Source organism: Leopardus geoffroyi, chromosome B2, assembly GCF_018350155.1.
Source record: "Leopardus geoffroyi isolate Oge1 chromosome B2, O.geoffroyi_Oge1_pat1.0, whole genome shotgun sequence".
NCBI lineage: Eukaryota > Metazoa > Chordata > Mammalia > Carnivora > Felidae > Leopardus > Leopardus geoffroyi.
Window position 1 is genome coordinate 58,283,333 of NC_059332.1, and position 25,691 is coordinate 58,309,023.

A 25,691-nucleotide genomic window follows, 5' to 3' on the forward strand; every position below is an offset into this window, starting at 1 on the left:
CTCAGAGATAGGTCCTCCCCAACTCCTGGCAGCATTTTGCACAGATATCAAGAAATAGAGGCAAAAGTGATAAAGATATGGGTCGGAGCAAAAAACGGAAGAGCAGTTTGCAGAGGAAGGTGGAACTGTGGGAGGAGAATCTGTCTTTGTGTTGAGTAGGAGCCAGTTTTTGCGGTACAACTGAGCGAGGCTCAGTCCACAGTGGATTATTGCTTAAGAAAGGCATGTCCTTGTATGTGAATAAATTAAAAGTGAGTCTTATATGTGCAAGGAATGAGAAATAATTCTCATGGGTCTTCATCTGAAAATTTGTTGATTTGTTGCCAAATGCCACCGATGGCAAAATAGACAGCTAAGGGCTTAAATGGCACTGTTGCAGACAGGCCGAATGAATAAGTGAATGACTTAACACATAACCTCCAGAAGTAGCAATGGGTTTTGAAATGTTGCAATGCAACTCTTATGTCTCTATTATTTTGCTTATGCTTATCAGAGATATACGTTACATATATGCTTATTTAAAACACTTTTGCTTATTATAGAGTCATTTTCTTTTTAAGATCAAATGGACAGAAAATAAGGTCAAGGTAGAGATTAACGGTTTTGTTTTGTTTTGTTTTTCACCATTTACCCAACCCAAGAGGGCTGAACATGGCCATCTTTTAAAAATTTTCTTCACTGGTGTGTTTCAATTTATTTCTGATTGATTACCTAGTATTCATACAACAAATATCTTGGAAGAGCTCAGAAAGGTGGACAAGCATCCTCTCTAATAGTCTATCATAAACAATTTACTGAGGTGTCATTTCCTCTTTAAATTGATAATGAATTGTGATGAGTAATATAAACTACCAAAATATTTTAACAGAAAGGGAAATATAGATAACTGAGGTGACTTTTTCATTTATTCTTTAGTAATCAATCACAACTTCCAAAGGAGAATTCTGTCATTCTGTGTTAGATTATTAATTTAACAGTCACTTTTTTGGCTAAATGATTTTTATGGAAGATGATTGACAGGGTTTTTTTTTTTAATTTTTTTTTTCCAACGTTTATTTATTTTTGGGACAGAGAGAGACAGAGCATGAACGGGGGAGGGGCAGAGAGAGAGGGAGACACAGAATCGGAAACAGGCTCCAGGCTCTGAGCCATCAGCCCAGAGCCCGACGCGGGGCTCGAACTCACGGACCGCGAGATCGTGACCTGGCTGAAGTCGGACGCTTAACCGACTGCGCCACCCAGGCACCCCAGAGTTTTTTGTAAAAGTGAATGGCTTTATAGCAGATAAATTATTGAATATGTAAATCAATGTTTTAAACATACAAAAAGTAGATAATACTTATTTGCTTTACAAAAGTATTCTTATTTTCTCAAGGGATTCACTTAAAATTTTAATAACTATTGGACTCATCTATTATGTTGAAATTAAAAATTAAAATGAATATTTAGATTCTTTAATCAATCATTGTTATGAACTCAGAGTCTGTGTCCCCCTAAAATTCACATTAAAATCCTAGTCCTCAATAAATTGGTATTAGGAAGAGGAGGTCTTCAGGAGGTGATTAGGTCATGAGGGTGGAGCCCTCATGAATGGGATTAGTGCCCTTACAAAAGAGATCCCAGAGAACTCTCTCACTCTTTCTGCCAACGTTGAGGACACAGTTAGAAGACAGCAGCTGTCTATGAACCAGAAAAGGGGCCCTCACCAGACTCCAACCTGCCAGCACCATGATCTTGGACTTCCCAACCTTCGTAACTATGAAAAATTAATGTTTATGGTATTTTTGTTATAGCAGCCCAAATGGATTAAGATAGTCACTGAGTCTTCAAAAATTCCTATCCTATATAAAAGTATATGCTACCATAAATTCTGTTTTTAATATTAGTGGTTGACTTGAATGTGAAAAATAACTAGCATCTTTACAGAACACATTTTGTTTTCAATTTTTGCAGAAAGAAAAAAAATCCTCTAGAGGATTAACAATAATATCTCTTTGTATAATTATCTTATTTCCTTTTATATTTAGCAAAGAGAAAAGTTGGTACCATTGTAACTTGGTTTGTGCTTTGTTAAAGAATTAAGGCTTGGTGTCCTTAAGCAACTTAGACCCAAGGCAGGAGCGCATGCATTGAAAAGTATAAAACAATTAATGCACTACTAAGGAAAAGTGTTTTCCTACACCAGAGAGGGGGCATTTACTCTCGGACTTTGGAAGTTATCATCATTTACGGTCCTCAGGGGGAAACAGTTTTTCACACTTCAGGCACAAAACTGAAAATGCCTAACTGTTTCATTCTCTCCTCCCTACTGAGCTCTGTGTGTTTTTGTTAAAGGAAACATTAAACAACCTGTCAGCATATACGCATTGGATTAGGGGCTCTGATTACGTGGAGGGGCTCTAGCCAGTACAGAAAGACATTACTGGAAACTTAGAGGCAAGAGAATAAGTGTAACTTAGTACTTACTGGCTTGAAGACTCAACTATAGTTCTCTTTCTTAGTGTTTAATACTGCAAACCTGTTGTTTTTAATTTTCTGAGTACTGACAACCCACTGTGCTTAAACAGCAGCTCTTAATCAGAACACAATAATTAGATAGTTACAGCCTGCATGATACTTAGATATTCAAAGGGGCCATACTGCACAGAAACAAGTTCACAAAGTTGTTTCTGTTTTCTGATTCATATGATTTCTCTTTAAGTATTATCATAGACATTTTATATTTTGCTTGTATCAATCATTCAATATATAGCAATTTAAGTGAATGTCACACACACATAACACACATAAGTACTATGAGAGAGTAACAGTGTAAGAATAAAAATTCAATAAGGAACTGACATAAAATCTTCCAAATACAGGAACACAGCATATTTAGCAAGGAGGGAAAAGTTGCTTAGTTAGCAGTCCCTTTAATTTCAAGGTAACTTCACTGGTCTACACACAAATTTCTCTAAATTGATTGTGACAAATGTCCAGTTGTTCTACATCACAGAATGAGAGTCAAGTTTTTATGAGAGTATCCCTTAGTTAATGCTAATCCTTTCTAACAAAGGTTTGAATGACAAAGTCTTCAGAATATAGTCAGTTATTACCTATTTCTGCAACTCTACTTTGATACTCTGTCCTCCCCTAGATAACTACCTTTCTCTTTTTATTAATAAGCTTCTAGAAACAGTAATCAAAAATATTTCTTCTTCCATTTATTCTTCCTTAAAAAGTTATTTTTTTCCTGCTCTTATTGTTCTTCTGAAACCGCTGGTTGACCTTTTGTAGCTTTGGTGTTGAACATATATACTCCTTTTGGAAACTCTGTCTTTGTGACATATTTCCCCTTGTTCTATTACCGATTCCTCTACCCTTTAACCGTTTTTGGGTGCCCCTCTTCTTTAGCCCACTCTTAAATTGCTGATCTCCAATAATTAATCCTCTCTTCTCTCATTGTACAAAATCAATCCAATCAGTGATCGTGGCTTCCACTATCACATGTATAAAGACTCCCATAGTCAGGATCTCTTAAAAACTCAAGGCCCATATTTCAAATGACTTACTCTATATCACGATGTCCCGTTGATAGGATGATATGCAACAGGAATGTACTGATGCAATGGATTGATGAATTAGTGGTCATGGCAAACCAGCTGGTAATATTTGAAAATCATCTCTACCGAAAATTAATGCAAATGCAAAAATGAACTTGCCATCTTTATAAATAATCTTGTGATCCCCATCTTTTTTAAGACACTATACATTCTCTGCTTACATAAGACAAACTGGTAATTCAAATTCCACTTTTTCCATTTTTTTCCTATAATTATTATGAGCTCGATAGCTTTCATAGTCATCCTCTCACCCTTACTGTCACAACACCATTTCTTGTTTAATTATTCCTATTACCTAACTTTATCAATTCTTGACCTGTAGTCTAAATACCTCCAATCCTATACTTCAGGTGCTTCAGAGTAAAAACTATTAAAGATCACTACTTGTTCAAACTTCTTAAATGGCTCCTACAGGCACCAGTATAAAAACAGATAATATTTTATATTTTATACAGGATCCATGATGCTCAGACTCCTGCCTTTTCCAACATCAAGTCTTCCTTCTGCTCATTTCACATCAAACTCCATGCCTCCACAATTAGTGAGTTATTTCCACTCCCACTCCCCCTCTCCTAGGTCTTTCCATTACCTAAGCCTGAGTGTGTGACATTTTTTCTGCCTGGAATGACAGCCTACATATTACTTACCTGGTAGGCACTTGATCATCCCTCACATCTATGCCTAACTACAAACCCCCTTATTCCCCTAGGGAGACTAGGAGGTTTTCTTTTCTATTTTTCTATACTGCTCCTGTATCCTCAACAGAGTAATAGCTCCTTGAGTCTTGAGAACTTGCAGTTAATTAATCTGTGCCCACAAATATTAAATTCTATATGAGAACTCATCTTTTACTTGGGATGTATATATACATAAATATATATATATGTGTATATATATATATATATGACTAAAGATTCATTTATGTAAGTTTTTTGTAATCCTATCATCCATTCTTTAATTGATCATACATTTACAAGATGTTTTATGGACACCTACCATGTGACAGAAACTGTCCTAGCCTTGAGGTATAAAAAGGTAAACAAAACAGAAATGTGTTACTCTTATAGAGCTTATAGTCTTGTTATATCTAGGAAAAAGTCAGTGAAGTGCATTACTATAGAAAAAGTCACAAAAAGTCTAATGGAGTAAAGCTGAATTTAAAATAACGTCTGCATGCTTACAGATAAAGAATTCCCTTATTTCACTGAAGGCATATGCATCACATCAACTATGCAAGTGACTTTTGTTCTTTATGTAAATTTGCTTTGAATTTTTTTAGCTTACCAATAGTAGATTTATACCCAATTTATATTACTTGTGGGGCTTCGAAATAATAGCATTTTAGATCTCCAGTATTTTAAAATAGTATGTTCACATAAGTAAAGCACAATTGTAAATACAGTAAGAGAAAAGATGTAATAAGCTATTGGTACACTTAACAATCAACCCTAAATTGTGAAAGTAATTCTCCATAATAACGTAAAATGGAGCCAATGATCAATAACATTTAAGTCAGCATGAAAGCTCTTATCCAAAAATATAGGTTAATAATGAAGACAATAAGCTAATTATCTAAATGAAAATTTAGAGAACGGGTTGGCATATGCACAAAACTCTGCAGAGAACATTTTTACATTTTAAAAACCCAATATGAAGTTGAGACTGGGAACGGTCTTCCAGATCCATTTCCTGAATCAGATTTGTGGTGTGTTCTTGAGCTGACCCACTCATATATAAAAGGAAATCACTAGCATAGGAGTGAACAAAAGCCCATTTGTTTAAAATTATCATTAAGTATAATGCACATGTATAGCCATAAGATGGGAAAGCAGCCTGACAACCAAAGCAATTCTGTACAATAAGAACAGTAAACTTTTAGTATGCTTCAGTAGGATATCTTAGTAGAATTGTTCATGTTCTCTTTTCAAAACCATGAAGACAGCTCCATCAACTAGGAAACTTTTCTAAAATTTTCCAATCTGTTTTTCATGCAATGACATAATAAATATATTTTAAGATATCAATAGAAATACCTGGTTTGTTTCACGAAGATATGGAAAACCACCAATAAAGACAGATCCTGATTCTGGCAAGGGTTTTCCAGATATGTGATTGATAGATTCACTTGTTTTCATAGTCCTTCCTAAAATAGTCAGTTCAGCTCTACATGGATCAAATTCTTGCCTGCAACCATTTAGGGAAAAAATTTATGGTTTTAGCATGTGTTGTATAAACATTTGACCAATTAATTAAGCTATTAACAAAAGAAGAAACATTTAAGTAAACAGATTATCTCACCATAAAGCCAACAAAGTTATCAGTAGATTAATCTGTTCTAAATTAGAAACCCTTAATGTTTTAAGTACATAAATACAAAGTTAAATTTTGACAAACCAACAAATTGTGGCACTTAATGAAATAAATTCTGATAATAAATGGAACATTCCCATCAGTGACTAAAATGACATTAAAAGCATAATATTCTACTTCAGTTTTTTACATTGTCTAATTTTCTGTGTGAAAAATATTGAAAAGAATCAGGTTTAAATATGGTTATCCAGTGTACAACATACCTTTGACTATAGGAGTGAGTGTGTGTGTGTGAGTATGTTCCCAGGCACCCTATTTTATTGGTCTATACTTCTACCCCTGTACCAATATCACACTGTCTGAAATACTGATACTTTTTATTAAGTCCAGATATTTGAAGTATAAATCCTCTTACTTTGTTCATCTTTTTGAATTGAGATTATAAAAAAAATTTTTTTTCTCTTTATTGTGATGAATTATGCTGTTTTTTTAATGTTTGAATGCATTCCTGAAATAAATTTACTTGGTCGTAATATAAGTCGATTTTACATAACACAGGATTCATTTTTCTATATATTAAGGAATATATATGTTAAACAGAGTGATTGGCCTCAGGCCTCCTGTCTTGGTATTATTCTTATTAAATTTTGGTATCAAGATGATGCTGTCCTTATAATATTTCAGAAAGTTAATAAAATATTGACGTTATCTCTACTTGTCAATATTTGTAGAATTCACTAGTACAGCCCCCTGGACTTGGAGTTTTCTTTGAGGAAGTTACTAAGGATGGATTTAATGTATTTGATCAATGCAGATATATATGTATTATCACATCTATTTTACTAAGTTGTGTTTTTTTCGAAGCATTTTCATTTAACCTGAATTTTCAAAATTACTGGCATAAAATACTTTTATTTATCCAAGATATTGGCATAAAATATATTTATGCCAAACATTTTTGCCAGTAAAGATGTAATTGGTGTTGAGACCCTAACAATGTCTCTCTTTCTTATAATATTGGCTATGTGTGCTTTTTCTCATTTTATTTGTTTTGTAGATTAATCTTGGTAGGGAGTAGCCAATTTCAAAGAATACACTTTTGGCATTGTTGATAGTTGCCATCCTATGTTTATTTTCTACTCCATTAGCTTCTGTTCTTATTTTTATGATTTTCGTCTTTTCACTTTCTTTGGGCTTAATTTACTCTCCTGCTTCTAGGCTGTTTAATCTAACATAAGCTCTCAAGATTGTAAACTTCTAAGAATAAATTTAGCTATGCACAAAAAGTTCTTCCTCATCATCTATTCAAAATATTTTCTAATTTCTTTTGTGATTTTTTTGTTTGTTTGGCCCAAGATTATTCAGAACTGTACAGGGACTTCCTTGTTACCTTTTATATTATAAAATACTATAAAAGCTCAAATCAAGCTTATTCAAAGAATATTCTGTTTGCTTCTGATTCTTGAAATTTATTCACTTAGGCTGCATAGCCCAGCATATGGTCAATTTTAGAAATGTCCTCATGACCCCATGACCCCAGAAAGTGTGTTCCGTATATGTGAATACACACACACACACACACATTTACACATTTTTGTAGTGAATAAAGAATAGGAATAATGAAATAAATCATATCTATAATGCATATACATTTTTTCTTAAAAAATATTTGGAGATTTTTTTTTTGCATCCTCCTTTTATCTATATCATGATACAAAGTTAATAAAACTAAGACCATGTATAACATGGCAGTCAATATTAATGCTATGATAAAGAAAGTTCTGAAAAGTTTTTGAAAAGATCATGCTGTTCTGTATATTAAGAACATGGGAAAAAAAGTACTGAACATTTTTAGAACCCATTTGATATTCTTGGATGCTGTATTTAGAAGCAAACTAGAAGCTTTCTGGGTTAATTACTTCTTACAATTAAGCTGTTAAAAATATCTTAGGGAGGATACAGCTTCCAGGAAGTTATTCATTAAATGATAAAAATAAAAAGCACAACTACTTTTCTCCAATCAATCTTTAAATTTTAATGTTTGTAAAAATATTTCATACTGTTTTGTGATATTGAAATAGTATTAGCAATTATTCACTAAGACTTTGTTAATGAACAAATTTCCCATATTTCATGAAGCAAAGGAAACCCATTAAGCCATCAAACATATTTATTTGGCTGTTGATTATAGCTATAATAACTGAAAAGATAATATATATACAATACATACATATTCATGAATCACTGAATAAAGCCACTAAAATCTTTGAAATTTACTGTTAAATTTTGTTTTTAAAAATAATCAAAAGGGTAATCATATTTAATTTTATGTTCTTATAATTATATCAATAAAATATAGGTCAATAATTATACATCTAAATTAAATTTTTCTGATGTGCATAATTTCTCTTATGTGGCTACATAACATATTGTTGGATATTTAGTTTCTAAGATTTTAAAGTGATAAATGCGTACATGATACTAATTTATGAGGTCATATCACTCTTATTTAATCTTAGGAAATGTTCCCAGAAGTAAATGTTTAGTTTTATATTTCTACTTATATAAGATCTATTAGTATTTTCAATATATTCTCTGAATGAAAATCCTTGCCAACAAAGAAATAAATATTTGCCTATATTTTATGTTTATACATGGATTTGAAGGTCACTAATATTCACAATAATATTTTACGTATATAGTATTTCTTCACTTCGTATTTTATAGCTCTTCAGTGCACTTGATTCCAAGTATATTTCTTTAATTACTCTAGTGGGACAATTTATTTTAATATTTCGTATACCAAGTATTCTCTGTTCGAACTCTTCTTAAAAGATTTTTTGACACTTCAGCATGTTTATCATTAAGAATCTATTTTTTATTCCAAACGTTGTCCATGGCATTTTTAATCAAGACAATACAGTAACAAAAATTATTCTACATTCTAAATTCTAAAATTTAAAGGAATACACATGCCTGTATACATACACACATGTACATACAGGTGTGCATACACACCTGCATATATGTATCTAAAATACATATGCATATGTATTTACATATTTATATTACAAATTAGAATATTTTATCCTAATGAGAAGAACATTTTTTTTTCTTCCTTTAAAGATCTGTATTTAGTCCATATTCAACAGTGGTGTTTACTCTTACGGATCTGACTAGAGAATAATGAAAAAGTGTGATATAAAATACATATTAATTCAATACACAATGGTTCTAAGTTGTACAATACAGACCACACACAAATACAGAGTAGAAATATTCCAGAACTGACCTCTGTGTGATTATGATGATTACGAGAGGAAGAGTGAAGAATAAGAGATATTACAGTGTGAGATTTTGAGAGATGGTGAAGGCTAGAACCGAAATGAATAAAGTGGAGTTTTAAGGGCTTTGTCTGTCTATAGTTGAGAATGAGAGTTCAGTTCAATACCAGATCTTTAAGCTTCACTACTTTAAGCATGTGGAACATGCTATTCTGTATGGAGATTATAGTTCATGCACTGCGATGTCAACAGTATGAGGAGACAGAGGCCTTTGTTATGGTACTCCTATATCCTCATACGTACAACAGGGCCTTGTATGTGGCAAACACTACAGTATGTGTTGAATAATGAGCAGTTTTGCAAGACACTATCTGAAATAAAAGAGGTGCTTAACGAATGACAGCATTTTTCTTTTGAAGATAGCATGTACTTTACTCTATTTATTAGAAGATATTTCATAAAATGCTGAAAATATCAAAGAGGAAAAAGGCACAATAACCCACATTTATCAGAAGGAACCATTATAACTGTATTGTAATCTAAAACTGTCATTTCATTACAGAATGTTCCCTGAAGTTGGGAATGTAACATATAAACTCTTTTGGAGTTTGCCTTCTTTGTTAATTTAATAACATAAGACATTTATGTATGTTAATGTTATTCCAAACTATTAACTTTCATGAATGTATAGTAATAGTTCATATGTTTGTACTTTATTTCTAAAATGTTCAATCATTGGTATTTGGGAATCTTTGTATTTTCACTCTTTTCTGTAAAACTAAAATATATGACTGTTTCATGCATCTTGATACACACATCAATGTATTTTCTTAGGAAAATTTCTAGAAGTTAATTTGCGGTATATAAGCTTTCTCAACATTTCCATTATATATTCCTAAATTTTCTTCAAAATTTTTTCTCAATCTACTGTGTCTGTGATGGTTAGTTTTGTGTGGCAATTTAGCTAGGCTACAGTCTCCTGTTATTCAAACACTAATCTAGGTGTTGCTGTTAAGGCATTTTGTAGGTGTGGTTAACATCTACAAGCAGTTGACTTTAAGTAAAGGAGATGACCCTTCAAAATTTGAGTAGACCTCATTCATCAACTGAAAGGCTTTACAAGCAAAACTGAAGTTCCCTTGAAGAAATTCCACCTGTGGATTGTAGCATTAGCCCCCACCCAGAGGTTTCCAGTCTGCAGACCTGCCCCTCAGACTTTGTACTTATCCAGACAGATGCCACGATCATATAAGCCAATTCCTTGAAATAAATCTCTTAATATATATCTTCTCCTGGATCTGTTTATTTGGTAAAGTTCTGACTGATACTGATTTTGATACCTACAGTACTGAGAATACAGAGCTATCATTTGACCCAACGTATAGGAAGATGTTTTATATTATCTTATAATCACATCAGTGAAACAGTATTAATGTTAACAGAGTATGGAATTTGATTCTTTAATTGGAGCTGGACCTGATAATAGTTTTTGTTAAAATCTCAAGACCTGTCTCTCTTAATTTGTGTTAGCCACATTAATTCCTTAAAAAGGTTTTCTGCATAAATAGTAACATATCAGGTGACTGGCTTTTGATTATCAACTCTAAGCTATAGACCTGCCATCACCTCTGATCTGAATAAACAAACAGAAGAACTCAAGAGTATTAGGGAAAGATTCATATATGATGGTAGGAGACTAATTATAAATATATCACATTGGTGGCTTTCCTTTAAAATTTATTATGGTTTTTATTATTGTAGTACAATTTCTATTCATTGTCTCAGAGGGGAAACTTCTTCACCATCAAGAACACTATTTCCTATATACTAATTCTGTAGGCTTTCACCTTTGGATAAGTATGGGGATTTTTCTTTCATACTTAAAATTCTGCATTGGTTATTCTTGTTTTCAAAGCTATTATCATTTCTGAAATAAATTACCCATTGTAAATGAATACATGGATGGCATATTATCTTTTCTCATACACCTATTCCAGAGAGCTGGCAGCTAAGCTGAAGAAAGATGAAAGTAAGTAAATGTCCATTATAACAATGTAGACCATCATGTGTTCTTTGCCGAAAATGCAATTCTAATATTTCATCTAGCAGGATTGTTACTTTATTCAAGAGACACACTTTTTAACAGCAGTCATATCTTTCCCCTTAGGCTCATTAGAGTGGAGGCAATGCTGTTCTGATTGTGTCCGATTGAATCTAACAGGAATTGACTGAACGTAAGAAAACAGTCTTACAACATTATTGTTTAGCATTTGCTGATGATACAGTTTGCCTAGCACACCATGCAGTGTAAAATTTTTCCATCAAGGCTTTGTAATGCTTTCTCTAAAATCAGCACACGGGGTGCTTTAAAGGTCAAATGAGTAGAACAAATATTTTTTTTGCATAATTATAAATATATATTGAACTCTTTTCAGGACTCCTGGTGTTTGAACTACCTGTAATTATTCTTCTCCCAAACTTGCAGTGATTGCTCATATTTGTCATTTGTATTCACATAATAGTAATCATTAACAACTCTCCACCAATTAGAACCTGAAAGAAAAGTTTAGTGGGCCATAAATTCTATTCATTACATTTAGGTAGTCAGGGTGGATGCCAGGAAAGGTCAAATAACTATGCTGAACACAACAGAGATGTGGGTGACCAACTGTTTTATTATTTGCATGCCTATCATCATACAGCAACAATTTCTAAGCTTCCACATGTCTTAGCAAAGCCTAGAAGGAATACATGGAATAGGCCAATCTTACACATATATGATCAAAAAGACAGCAAATAGTAAAATTCCATTATGTTGGGTATTAACTCTCTCATCTGATTATTCTTCAGTGTTATAAAAGTCATTGTTTAAAATTACTGACTTCCATCTTTTATTTAAGAAAGCAGTTATGGGGCGCCTGGGTGGCGCAGTCGGTTAAGCGTCCGACTTCAGCCAGGTCATGATCTCGCGGTCCGTGAGTTCGAGCCCCGCGTCGGGCTCTGGGCTGATGGCTCAGAGCCTGGAGCCTGTTTCCGATTCTGTGTCTCCCTCTCTCTCTGCCCCTCCCCCGTTCATGCTCTGTCTCTCTCTGTCCCAAAAATAAATAAACGTTGAAAAAAAAAAATTAAAAAAAAAAAAAAAAAGAAAGCAGTTTTTAATTGCCAGTGATAAACCTCACTATAGAACAGGTACATGCGTGTATTTTCCTTATTAACTGCCTATCATATTTATACTGAAAACACCACTGGGGTGCCTAGGTGGCTCAGTCGGTTAAGAGTCTGACTTCTGATTTTGGCTCAGGTCACCATCCCAGGGTCGTGAGATTGAGCTCCACACAGGGCCCGTGCTGAGCGTGGAGTCTGCTTGAGATTCTCTCTCCTTCTTACTCTCCCCTCTCTCCCTCCCTCCTTCCCTGTCCCTCTCTCTCAACATAAAATCTAAAAGAAAATCAAAAAACACCATTAATTTATTTAACCAGCCATAAACATATAAAGAAATTACTATAAAATCAAAACAATTATATTCTCAGGAAGGATTTAGACCCCTAAACTGTCTATTCACAAACAGAAATAAAAGATAGACCTCAATTGATATATTTGATGCCAATACACTATTTTATTGGTTTTGTTTATTTTGAGAGAGAGAAAGAAAGAGAAGCTGAGAGAGAGGAGACAGAGAATCCCAAGCAAGTTCTGCTCTGCCAGTGCAGAGCCCTACATGGGGCTTAACTGACTAAGCCACGCAGGTGCCCTTCTAGGGTTATTTTATATGCATTTAACTTAGAAGAAATTTAGTAAGTTCACTATAAAAATTGATTTTTTAAAAGGGAATTAAACATAAATAGGGGATATTTCTGTTAAGAAGGCCAATTCAATTCCTACCATATATATTCAGGTAGTTTCCACAGGTGACATGGAATTCCTCCCAGCTTCCACTTTTCATCCCATCCTTGAAAAAAAGTAAGTTAAACTTCTTGATTTAAAACTTTGATGGTAAGGGTGCCTAGGTGGCTCAGTCAGTTAAGTGTCTGTCTCTTGATTTTGGCTCAGGTCATGATATTGAGCCCTGTGTTGGGCTCTGCACTGACAGTGCAGAGCCTGCTTGGGATTCTCTCTCTGCCTCTCTTTCTCTCCACCCTTCTTCTGCTTGCCCACTCCCGCAAGTGTTCTCTTTCTCTCAAAGTAAATAAATAAACATCAAAGAAAAAAAAACAACTTTGGATAGTAGGTCACTATCAAAAAATTAAGTCTAAAAATCTTCACTTGAAAATTTAAACCAAGAGAAACCTGCCTAGGTTTCTCTTCTATCCACTTAAATGCTGCTAATACTTAAGAACGTACTTAAGCTTCACTTATTACCTAAAATGCTACCAATATTTTCAGTATTAATGATCTCTTAACCATCTAATACCACCAACAGCATGCCATTCATTTTTGCATTCAATTACATAGTGTTTTCTTGTGTTACATAACTGCTTTGTGTCTCCAGTGAAAAAATAACCCTTCAATTGGCAGAGTTATGATTTGTCCATCTTTAGTTTTTTAATAAAACTAAGGCATTGGCCTACTGACCTCGAAAAATCAATTTTGCATTTTAGTTTATAACAACAACTATGTTCCTAGAAATAAATCAACTATTCCCTTAACAAGCCCACAGGCTTCCAGGTGCTTAGATACCACCTCCACTGTGACCACAGTCTGGCCCTGGTCTCCATTTAGGATAGGATTATCCCTGTGCTCATGGGACTTTCTACTGGCAAAGTAACGGCTGGCATTCATTGAGCCATAGTTAGATTTTCTAACAATTATGGGCAGCTGAGCAAATAGTAGCTAAAAGCTCTGAATTTAGTATTGAAAATATCATGCAATTGAGTTGTTTTCTGGCGAGTTCTAAACTCAGTATTATACTAGTTAATTTTTCTTTTGGGGTTCATTCTTTGGGAACCTTGAGAACATTTTTCTTTTCCTTTGTGTTCTTATATGAAAGAAAAGGGTTTCCACATCATGTCATAATTCTTCTCAAAGACTGTTCCCTGATAAAATTTCAGATATTCCCACTGGATAAATGGATTTTTAAAATATATTTTTTGCATTTGTAATCAAGATTAAATATCAGTGAGATGGTTAATATCATATAATAATTATAGTGGTTCTAACTAAATTATATTTCAAGATCTGTAAAACAATACTCAATTGATATTAGATTATTGATATTATATATCTAATTAATATTAGATTATTAGATACTAAGATCACTGATTAAATTTAATTAGGAACAATATATCCAATTATTATCTTTATCATTATGAGCAATAAGCCACTTCTAGTCACAATTCCTTGAGATGAAATATCTACATTAGAAAAGAACACTAACTGGGGTGCCTGGTGGCTCAGTTGGTTAGGCGACTGACTTCGGCCCAGGTCATGATCTCACAGTTTGTGAGTTCGAGTCCCGCGTCGGGCTCTGTGCTGACAGCTCAGAGCCTGGAGCCTACTTCAGATTCTGTGTCTCCCCCTGTCTCTACCCCTCCCTTGCTCACGCTGTGTCTCTCTGTCTCTCAATAATAAATAAACATTAAAAATTTGAAAAAAAAACACTAATAAAATCTCATAAATTAATTTAGCACATTTTAGACCTTATATTTGATAAAATTATATAAATAAAATATTTTAAACATGATATTCATAATTTCTGAATATTCACAGAATATATTTAAATTTTTATTTTTCTAAAGCATTAAAAGGATAAAACCAGCAGAATAATTGTGAAATACAATTTTTTAGTTTTTAAGAGATTCATATAGTAGTACCTTAATTTCTACCATGGGCAATCCCTCATTTGGTTGTTTTGTGACTTCCCTCAAAACAATTCAAGAAAATACCAGACATGGAAGTGATAGAGGAAGTCTGATTATTCAGAGAAATAAGGGGAGGATCAAAAAGCACACAGAAACATATAAAGTGATCTGGTGATGAAATCATCCTCAGAGAACCCCTTTTCATTCCTGAATTTAAAAATCTGCCCTTGGAGTTCCAAAGACATTAGGAGCTAATGGATAGCTTACAGTACAAGTGTTTATACTTAACATTCTCTGTTGGGGTTGGTCAGCACATCACAATTTCAAAGAGTGCTAACGATTTCGTAATGAGAATTTAGAGAGTATGTCCCTAGTCAGATTATTTACAGAATTAAGTTTCACAAAACTCAACATACTGATGAACACTTTCAATTTAATCTAGCCGCAGTTCCACAATTACTAATAAAGCCTATTTGCCTTAGGAAATGTTACTGGGGATTCTGGATTATTCTGCTGTATCACACTTCTTTTATTTGGGAAGGGAGAGAGTAAATGAGGCACGGTAGCTACCTCATACCATATATGCTGCTTGCTCACTTGAATTTCATTTTAGAAATACCTACATTACTTCTGTTCCCTAATCCTTTTCTAAATTATTTAATGTATAAACATATAAATGTAATATCTACACATACAAAATATGTATACACACATGGACTCTGAAGACAAAGAATTCCTTTTGACTGTCAGCTTCGTCATTTATTATCTAGGAGATATTTAGTCTTCATTTATCATGCAGGTATCTTTCAACATTATTATGTGTCAGGCAAGACAGTCCATGGTAGGATACAAGATTGACAAAACAGCATTAGTGACATCTTTTGTAATTCAAATCTCAAGAGAGAAGATAACATATAGTAAGCATCAAAATGCTTAAAAGAGTTGTGGGCTGGGGCGCCTGGGTGGCACAGTCGGTTAAGCGTCCGGCTTCAGCCAGGTCACGATCTCGCGGTCCGTGAGTTCGAGCCCCGCGTCAGGCTCTGGACTGATGGCTCAGAGCCTGGAGCCTGTTTCCGATTCTGTGTCTCCCTCTCTCTCTGCCTCTCCCCCGTTCATGCTCTGTCTCTCTCTGTCCCAAAAATAAATAAACGTTGAAAAAAAAATTAAAAAAAAAAAGAGTTGTGGGCTGATTTAAACTGAGATCTCAGGGAACACATTTTCAAGGAGGTAAGATTTGACATGGAATCTGAAAAATAAGTAGGAATCAGTAGACCAGCAGAATTAGGTAAGAATGTGCTGGGCAGAGGCAACATCATATGCAAAAACCCCTGGAGGCAGGAGGGATTTGAGTAAATTGAAAGAAAACCTGGGGGGTGCTGGAGCACAATCATGTCCTGTGTGCTGGAATGTTTGCAGGAAAATGGGATGAGACAAATAGGCAAGACTACTAACTTTTTTGATACTCAATTTCCATATCCATAAATGCAATGTACAAGTATGGTAATGGCAAAAATTATGCCAATCCACTAATTTCTTGATTGTTGAATAGAAAACGAGCAATTAGCAAAAAAAGTCAGACACTCTATAAATGTTAGGTTTCTTTGTTTGGTTGACTGATTTTGTTTGGTGTCTTAGTCTCCTATGTCTAACCTAACAAAATACCACTGACTGGGGGCCTTAACCAAAATTTATTTTCACACAGATCTGGGGTTGGGAATCTAAGATCAGGGTATTAGCCTATTTTGTTTACCCTGAGAGCCCAATCTTCTGCTTTTTCCTTGTATCCTCACATGGTCTTTCCTCTGTGCACACATATTTCTGGCTGTCTCTTCGCCTTCTAGTAAGGACATCAGTCATACTTGATTAGGGCCCATCCACATAACCACATTTAACCATAATCCAGATACAATCACATTCTAAGGTACTTGGGCTTAAGACTTCAACATAGATTTTGTAGGGACATAGTACATAAGTATGTTTATTCAGACTGTTGTTAAACTGGATGTCTGTTTCTCTCTTTCATTCCAGGTTAGACAATCTTAAACTCACTCTTTCCCTGGAAGTGTTTAACCTGTAACTCTCTTGCTTTACCACCCACTTCCCATTTTATGCTCCATGCAGTTGTGTACTTCTGTTTTTAAAGTATCAGGATTCTAGTTTATTAGATTCTAGATTCTAAATTTATTGTTTAAATCCAGGTCATAAAATGGATAAGCCCATAATAATATTTGTATATCATATACACAAAAGAATTTTTGTTTTTCTCAAGTTAGATTTAAATTATACATAATTGAGAAAATAAGAAGTATATTTACCATATAACAACAGATTACATGAACTAAGGATAATACTGATAGAATAAGAATATTATAAAACAATGGAGTAGGTAATTATAATAGAAGTGGTATTATTATCAACAGTGAGAAAACTACTGAGTCAAAGCAAAAAAAACTAAAGGACACAAAACTGAGAAAAATAATGTTGAATGAACTACAGAAAATACAGTATTCAATGGAAATCTGTTGAAATGCAGAGATCTAGCTCATCTAGACATTTATTACCACAATATATTTTAGGTGAAACGTATTCATACTTTCTTTATTTACCCATATTAGATATACTAAGTGTTCTATATTGCATTATCTTGTTTACTCTAAACATTATTATTATCCCCATTCTACCTCTGAAATAATCAGGGTTCAGAGGCTTGAACAGAGCAAACAACTTGTCCAAATCCACTGCTAATGGTTCCAGAGCTGGGATTTCTTAATCTCTGATTCCAAAACCCTACTGCTTTCTTTGACTTCCTCTGATATACCAAGGGGAGAAATAGACAGGCAAGCCATCATATAGATGTTAAGTTGTAATGGTTAACCTCTGCAATGTGTACGTCTGCCCAAGAGACTAGTTATAATGAATTATAGGAAATTCATGGAAATCAAAGGATAATATATTTGAGAATGGCTGATGAATGTTCACTTCTATCAAAAACACACATACATGCATGGCCACACACATACACACAGAACAATAAAGTTTCATGAGCAATTGGGTTCCATCATCCATCACTTGGAGTCAGACAAAAGCTGCTCTGGGAAGACTTGTTTAGGCAAACCCAGTACAGCATTAAATCCATCATCACTATGACATCTATATTTACAGGGTCTCAAATTGCAGCAACTTTAGACTCAGAAATCACACTTATGACCATTCTTTCAGATAGCTTGAAGATGGACAATAAAATTGAAATGGAAACTGATGATCTGAACCATAAAATTTTAGCTTTCAGTTATATCAGCTGCATATAGCCAAACTCACAAACACTGGTTTGTTCTTAAAGTGTTCTTTGAATTGACTCCTACAGAAAGGCTTCAACAGTTATCATAGAAGATAATATTTAAAATAGCAAAATGGAGATGCTGGAACATTCTGACATACTTGGTGCTGAAAGAGAGGTATAGGTTCTAATGCCTCATGTGAGATGTTAAGCCAAATTCAGTACTACAGAAATGTAAATTGTTTTCAATTTGTTTTTTATATGCTGTTTTTAAAAATTAGATAAAAACAACTTCAACTTTAAATATAACTATATGGTATAAACATATAAATACATTTGTACACACTCATCACATAATTTTTTAAAAAGTAATAGATAACAGAGTTTTAACATAAATTATCTTTGGAATATGATTTTTGCTCTAATCATTTGTATTAAGAAGTTTTATGGAAGAGCAAATAGAGAATAGAGAATTAATAAAAATATTTTCTCATTATTGTGTTTGGAACATAATGCTTTACAGTTCAAGAACTGTAGGATCTAAAGATATAAAACATTAATCGTAACTGCTTTATAAGAGAAAAGAAATGGAGAAACTTACAACTATGTAGATTAGTCTACCTTTTCTATAAAATAAGTAATCTGGGTATTATAATCTGGATATAGCAGTAAGTATGTTTCTATAACTTTTGTAAGTGGAATGCTTAAAGGAGGGGTGGTCTTTAGTATGTCTGAGGGTGTAATGATTCGAAGACTTGAGCCCAAGCATGGGCGCAGGGACAATGTAAATTCCAAGACAGAGTGTTCTTCTAATGCCAAGTTAGTCCCTTGCTGAAATCCCCATGCAGCATATATTCATTTTTCTGTGACAGTAAATAGAATTTATAACACAAGAGTTTGTGGTATCTGTGAGGTACAGAGAATTGGGAAATTCTTAAACTTTAGTTGATGCCATCCTTCATAGCACAACACAGAGGGTTTCCCTGTACCTTTCTCCTTTCAGAAAAAACCTGGAAGTTTAATCTGATAAAACACGGAATGAATTCTATCAGGAGGGAGATGGAGAGAGTTTGGGCAAACAATAAGATCTTGGAAGGAAGTGGTCACAAACAGATTGCACCATTAGTTACTGGGCTTTGGTTGAATAAACTGCACTAATACCGTATTTTGAAAACTGAGATCTGAAAAAATACTCCCATTGTTATTTGTGACTGTGTTGGCCTATTATAGTAAAAAGAAAATAAAATGAGGTCTTAATAAAGGTAGAAGATACATGGTCCTTATTGAGAATAGCTGAAAAGATAACTGTCCACTATCATAGTTTTGTGCTGCTGGCTCTGTAGGGTCTTAAGTGCATTTATGTACATTCTGATGAGCTTGCATTTTTAAAAATAGCATGTACTATGCAACTGCTCCTGGTGAGCATTCATTTCGGGGACAAAAGAAGGAAACGCAAGTTCATTCGTTTGGGTCTAAGATTTCATTTTAGATATCCTGGTATTTAGAAAATCCAGCACTGTCCTTTTAGAGTAACAAATGATTCCTCAATAAGGAGGGAGCCACAGATGCATCACTATTGGAACAATCACAAATTCCCAAATTAGGGCATTCATAAACTCTTAAGAATTTGTTAACCTGAATAAATGAAGATTCAGTGTATAACTTAACATGACAAGACCCACGAGTCTGTGAACTGGCAAAACACTCTGGGGTCCTGGCTAACATTTTCTCTTTGACTCGAAAAGTTATATTCTCTGTTAGGGAACATTCTCTGATGGCTGATAGAAATTCAAGTATAAAAAAAAATCTGGGGGCGCCTGGGTGGCGCAGTCGGTTAAGCGTCCGACTTCAGCCAGGTCACGATCTTGCGGTCCGTGAGTTCGAGCCCCGCATCAGGCTCTGGGCTGATGGCTCAGAGCCTGGAGCCTGTTTCCGATTCTGGGTCTCCCTCTCTTTCTGCCCCTCCCCCGTTCATGCTCTGTCTCTCTCTGTCCCAAAAATAAATTAAAAAAACGTTGAAAAAAAAAATTAAAAAAAAATCTGATTCATCATGCTTTCTTACCATGGAATAAAAGTGAATTCCCAAAAATGTATCAAAGATTGAATGTAATTTGTACTATATCTCATTTTAAAGGCTTTATTAATTGGAAATAAGAGTCTCATTGCTAACCTGTCACTATTGGAATTTCTATGTCCAATGAGCCTTTTACTTCAACTCAAGCAAGAACAGCAAGTGGTCTCTGAGGGGAAGAGGAAGCTAATAATCACTGTCATTGTAAGACAATTTTTAGTTTGATTTAAATAGAAACAAAACTTTATATTATGTGGTTTTAAGCCATGGCCTGTCTCTTATCATCATATAGTATAATATTTAAACTTAAAAAGCCAAAGTCTTTTGTGTGTGTTGATGGGGGGCAGGTTTCATATTATTTTTACGAAACATGGAAAATTCTTTGTCTTTTAGAATGATGTGACAAATAAAACACACTGAATTTCACCAGCACATAGAACAGACTGAAATATTATACACTCAGTGTGATGTAGGTATATTGGTACTTCTTCCTTGTCTGTGTACTCCCTGCAACTATGGTAATAAGCTTATTACTATGTTAATAAGCTTTCTGGCACTGTTCAGGGACATTTTCTTTCCTCAGACAAAATCTGTAACTTTTATGTTAATTGAAAAAACATTAGATTTTTAGAAACTCAAACTTTCAAGTGGGCAGTAATCTATTTTTAATCTTGATTCTATGCCAGCATAAAGACTGATGTGCTTTAAGAAAAATATTGACTATCTTAAGTCTTTAAAAGCTAAAGAATAATGAGTCTACATATTAGTGCACTCAATGGGGATAAGGAGGGAAGTAACTGAAATTTAATTTATTTTTAAATTATTTCTAAAAGAGCATCTTAGAGAAAAAATAATAGCACAATAAAGGTATGTCAAATAAGACATGAAAAAGTTCAACTTTGGGAGAATATAGGAAATAACTGTGAGACTATCTCACACCTCCTTTCCCTTCAAGTTTCTATTTAAAAGACCACTCGATGGGGGCACCTGGGTGGCTCAGTAGGTTAGCATCTGACTTCGGCTCAGGTCATGATCTCATGGTTCGTGGGTTTGAACCCCGTGTTGGGCTCCGTGCTGACAGCTCAGAGCCTGGAGCCTGCTTCAGATTCGGTGTCTCACTCTCTCTCTGACCCTCCCTGGCTCATACTCTCTCTCTCTCTCAAAAATAAATAAACATCAAATATATATGTAAATAATAAAAAAATAAAAGACCACTGAATTTTGGTGAGTGAGAGCCAGTGGGTCCCCTACAGCACCCCAAATGCAGGACTACATTTTACTTTTCAACAGTATTATACTTGCTATTGTTTCCTGTTTCCCACTTCATCAACTATTTTTCTCTGTAGTATATTATTCTCAGCTGCTTACAAGCATGCTTTAGTATCTTTGATCTTAAAAAAGAGAAAATATCTTCCTTGACCATTCTTCTCCTCCACACAGTTCTTTAGTTTGAGACTTCCCTCTATAACAAAATTCCCTAAGAACTGTTTATATTAGCTGTTTCTAATTGTTTCCTGCTCACTCTGTCTTTACCAACTCCATTAGGCTTTGAAATTACCTTTGTCAAGCTTTTTTTTTTTCTCCCACACTGACAATCGAATGGCCATTTCTGATTCCCCATCTTACTCAATAGCTGCAGCATATGCCTTAGATGACATCTTTCCTCCCTGAAATACTTTCTTTACTCTCTACACCCAATTGTCTCTTGTTTTGGATTCTACTTCCCTAGTAGCTCATTATCTCTCTCTCCTTTCTGGTTCTTCTTCATTTTCCTGACCTTGAAATGTTAGAGAGCTTTTAAAACAAAGCTGTCCATCTGAAATTCTCTTTACCTGTGAGGATCAACATTTCAACCTGTGAAGATTCAGCACTAGTCTTATAGGAGCTTACATTAGCTTTGTCTCTTGAAACACATGCCAGTCAAACTGAGAACCTGGCTGTCCAGGATGGTGAGGGATGTTCTTGGTGCTAGCATGAGTATCAACCATATACTTTGTCCCAGTGAAAACCCTTTCCTTGTTAATTCAGATTTCTAGCACAGGAAAAAAAAAATCAGCAGTGAGTACCAATGACAGCAGCTCTCAGCATGCTGGGCAAGGCTGCTATTTCTGCTATTTGTGCTTCTTGTTTTCTCCCTTGGTCTGGGTTTGGAATCTTCTCTACCCAATCACCTCCATGAAAGAAACTGTAAGTTAAAGCAAGAACAAGTCCTCATCTCCTTCCACATCTGCTGTCTCTCCTCTGCCAAAACAGAGTACAACTTCTCTTTGATTACAAACCAAAACTGGTCAAACATAAACCTCCACCTACCAAGAATAGGACAACAAAACCAAAAATGTTTATGGTACCCATAAAGAGATTACAGTTCCCAATTTAAATTGAGGATATAAATTAGAACATCTAGTGCTTGAAGATACAAAAATAAAGTTTTTTTTAATAGAAGAAAATAATTATAAAAATGTTAACAGAGTTTACAAACACATTTATAAACTTGACCAAGTAGTCAAAGGAAACAGTTTCATATAAAGCAAGCTGAAGGAAAATGACATAATATGATGAGTAAAATAAAACTATGATGAAAATGTTTACAGAAGTATATCTATCTATAAAGCTATCCCTTGAGAACCTGTTCACAATGGGTGAAATATGATTCAGCAGACAGAAATTCAAAATGAGAAAATTACTGCTAATGAAATTTCAAGTTAGAAAAATATACAAAAATGTCTAAATAATTATATTAAATGTAGCTAAATATTGAATACAAAATGTTACATTTTAAGGAGAAAATCTATGTTGTAAAATCATTAAGTAGTTTTCAATCTAATATTTAGAAAATAATGGAAAAACTAGTTGAGGGCATATAATGCTCAACACTGAATCTTGTTCAAAGAGAAGCTGAAAATCATAGTTATGTTCTTATTACAGCCAAAATGACAGATTTAAATTTTTATAAAAACATTAATATAACTTTTCACAAAATTAAAAGAGGAGGTCTATCTTCAAAGTTAGTGACAAAACAATTATAACATAGCACAGAGAAGGAAAATGTTATAAATCCATAAAGCATAAAATTGCAGCAATAAAAATATTGAAATTATTGAAATAAGGTTAAGGTTTTTCTAATAGTTTAAATTTGACATATGTGAGACCCAATGACTCAGAAGTGAGCAGACAAAGTTAGATCAGACAAATGTAAACCAAAAAATCAGATCAGGGACTAGCTAGCCTTCAATAGCAATATAAGTTCAAAACACAGAATACAATGACTTATAAAAGTCACAAAGCAATACATATACGTAAAATAATGAACATGTAAAATAAAATCCATTAGAAATCAAAGTAGGGAATTTAGCACATTGTTACTAAATTATAAAATAACCGGTTGGAAAAAAACAGATTTGAAAAATATGGTTACTAAAATGCAATAAAAAGATGTCAGAATTTTCTCTATATATGGAGCATATCTGATTTTCTAATGTCCACAGAATATTTTATATTTATTTTTATATTTTGCAAGCAAGATCATTTCAGTAAATTCTAAGAGCACACAAAAGATACCATTATTTGACAATAAAACAGGTCTAGAAAAAAACAGAAGTTTTAAAGAAAATGCTGAAGTAACATATTAAAGTTAATAGGTGATGTGTATTTAGGAGGGCTCTTGGGATGAGCACCAGGTGTTGTATGTAAGTGATGAATCACTAAATTCTATACCTGAAACTAAAATAAAATAAAAACAAAAAAAATTAGTTTTTTTTTAAATTAAAAAAAATTTCCCTCAAAGAATTTATAAAGAAAGAGGGTTCAGACTTAGGCTTGGGGAACACTGAAAGGTATTTGTCAACATTCATTCATCCAATGTTGTGCCTACCTAATGGTGCTGGGTGGATGGTGAAGGTTGTTGGAGATGTGTGGTAGGGTGAAAAATGGAAAAAAGAAGAGAAAGCATCAGAAAAGCTGATGAAGTTGAGGATGGGGACACTGATGTTCAAAGATGGTAGAAGTTGACGTCTAGTAAGAACCTCATTTTGTTTTTTCTTTCTTGCCTGAAGAATCTCAAACATTTCAGCTGCTAAGCATGTGCTGTATTTTCCTGGTAGAAATTAGCATTGTCCCTATATCACAACTGGATAGTCTCACAAAAGTAATTTTTATTACTAGTTCTGGTTAAAAATGAAAGACTAGCCTTAGGCAATTCCTCCTATTGCCTCCCCTCAACAAGTCTTTTCTTTACCATGAATAAAACAAAGTATAAATTTACAAAGATACAAAAAATGGAGAGGATATATCAGTGGTGGGAACGTTCATAAATTTTTTGGAGACAGAAAGCAGATGGAAGATGGCTAGCTAACTTAGCAGAGTTCATGATACTTCAACCTAAAGTTCCTGTGGAGAAGGAGACTAGTATAAGTGAGCCAGTTTATTCCACAGAACTCCTAAAAGGGAAAGGATACAGGCTGTAAGGAAGGAAAGAACTAAAAGCATGGGTACTGGTTGACGTTTGAGTTGAAGGCAAGAGAACACTCAGTTCCCCTTCTCCACCCTGTGCAGCCAAGCTTTCCCATTCTACCTCATCAGAAAGAGGAGATATTTATTCTTTGTACCTCACCATAGCCTTGGCAGTGGTTCTGATTCTCAGCCTCACACCTCCAAGCTCTCCCAAATTCTGGGAGATTTTTCCTTTTCCCTACCCAAACACCTATAAATAGTCTTTCCATTAAACTCTCTTCAGTTAAACTCTTTGAGTTTAAACACATCTGTCTCCTGCTGGGACCCTGACTGATACATCAGAGAACAGGAGAAACTTGCAAAAACCTGTAATTAAGTAATATCCTCAGGGAGAAAACAGAAGGTTGTTCTCTCCATAAAACAACACCAGTGTGAGGAAAAAAAATCAGAGCATTTAGATGAAAAATAAGAAAGAGATCTTGAAGTGTTAAAATACAAAGTAAAGAAAATATGCCAAATGTTAGGACAAAAGATAAAGAGATGGAAATCGGTAAAAGAATGTTAAGAGACTAAGACCAGTACTGAAGTGTCATGCCACAAAGGGTCCATGAAGCACCCAGCAGAGCGAATGATAAAAGAAAAACACCATCTTTGTGAAGTTTCAGAAGACTACTGGTAAAGAAAAGATCCTAAAGCTTCCCCAAAATGAAGGTAATGTTATGAAAAAGGAAAAATAATCAGAGCTCTGAAATGAAAAATAAGAGGTATTGAAAATGAAAAAAAAAAAACATCTAAGATTTAAAAAATCAAATAACTGCAGCAATACAAAGCATAAAAATTACCTCAGAAATTATGATAAAAGAAACAAGTGGATACAAGAAAGGAAATATGAGATTAAGA

At 34.1% G+C, this 25,691-nt stretch overlaps 1 protein-coding gene across 1 annotated transcript in view; it reads right to left on the bottom strand.

The window, feature by feature from the left end:
- The window catches only part of LOC123609903 (protein eyes shut homolog), a 187,880-nt gene that overhangs the window by 126,024 nt on the left and 36,165 nt on the right, over window positions 1-25,691 (bottom strand). The window contains exon 4 of the mRNA XM_045500915.1: window positions 5,636-5,786. Within this exon, the coding sequence (XP_045356871.1) occupies window positions 5,636-5,786 (151 nt within the window). The remainder of the gene's footprint in view (window positions 1-5,635; window positions 5,787-25,691) is intronic.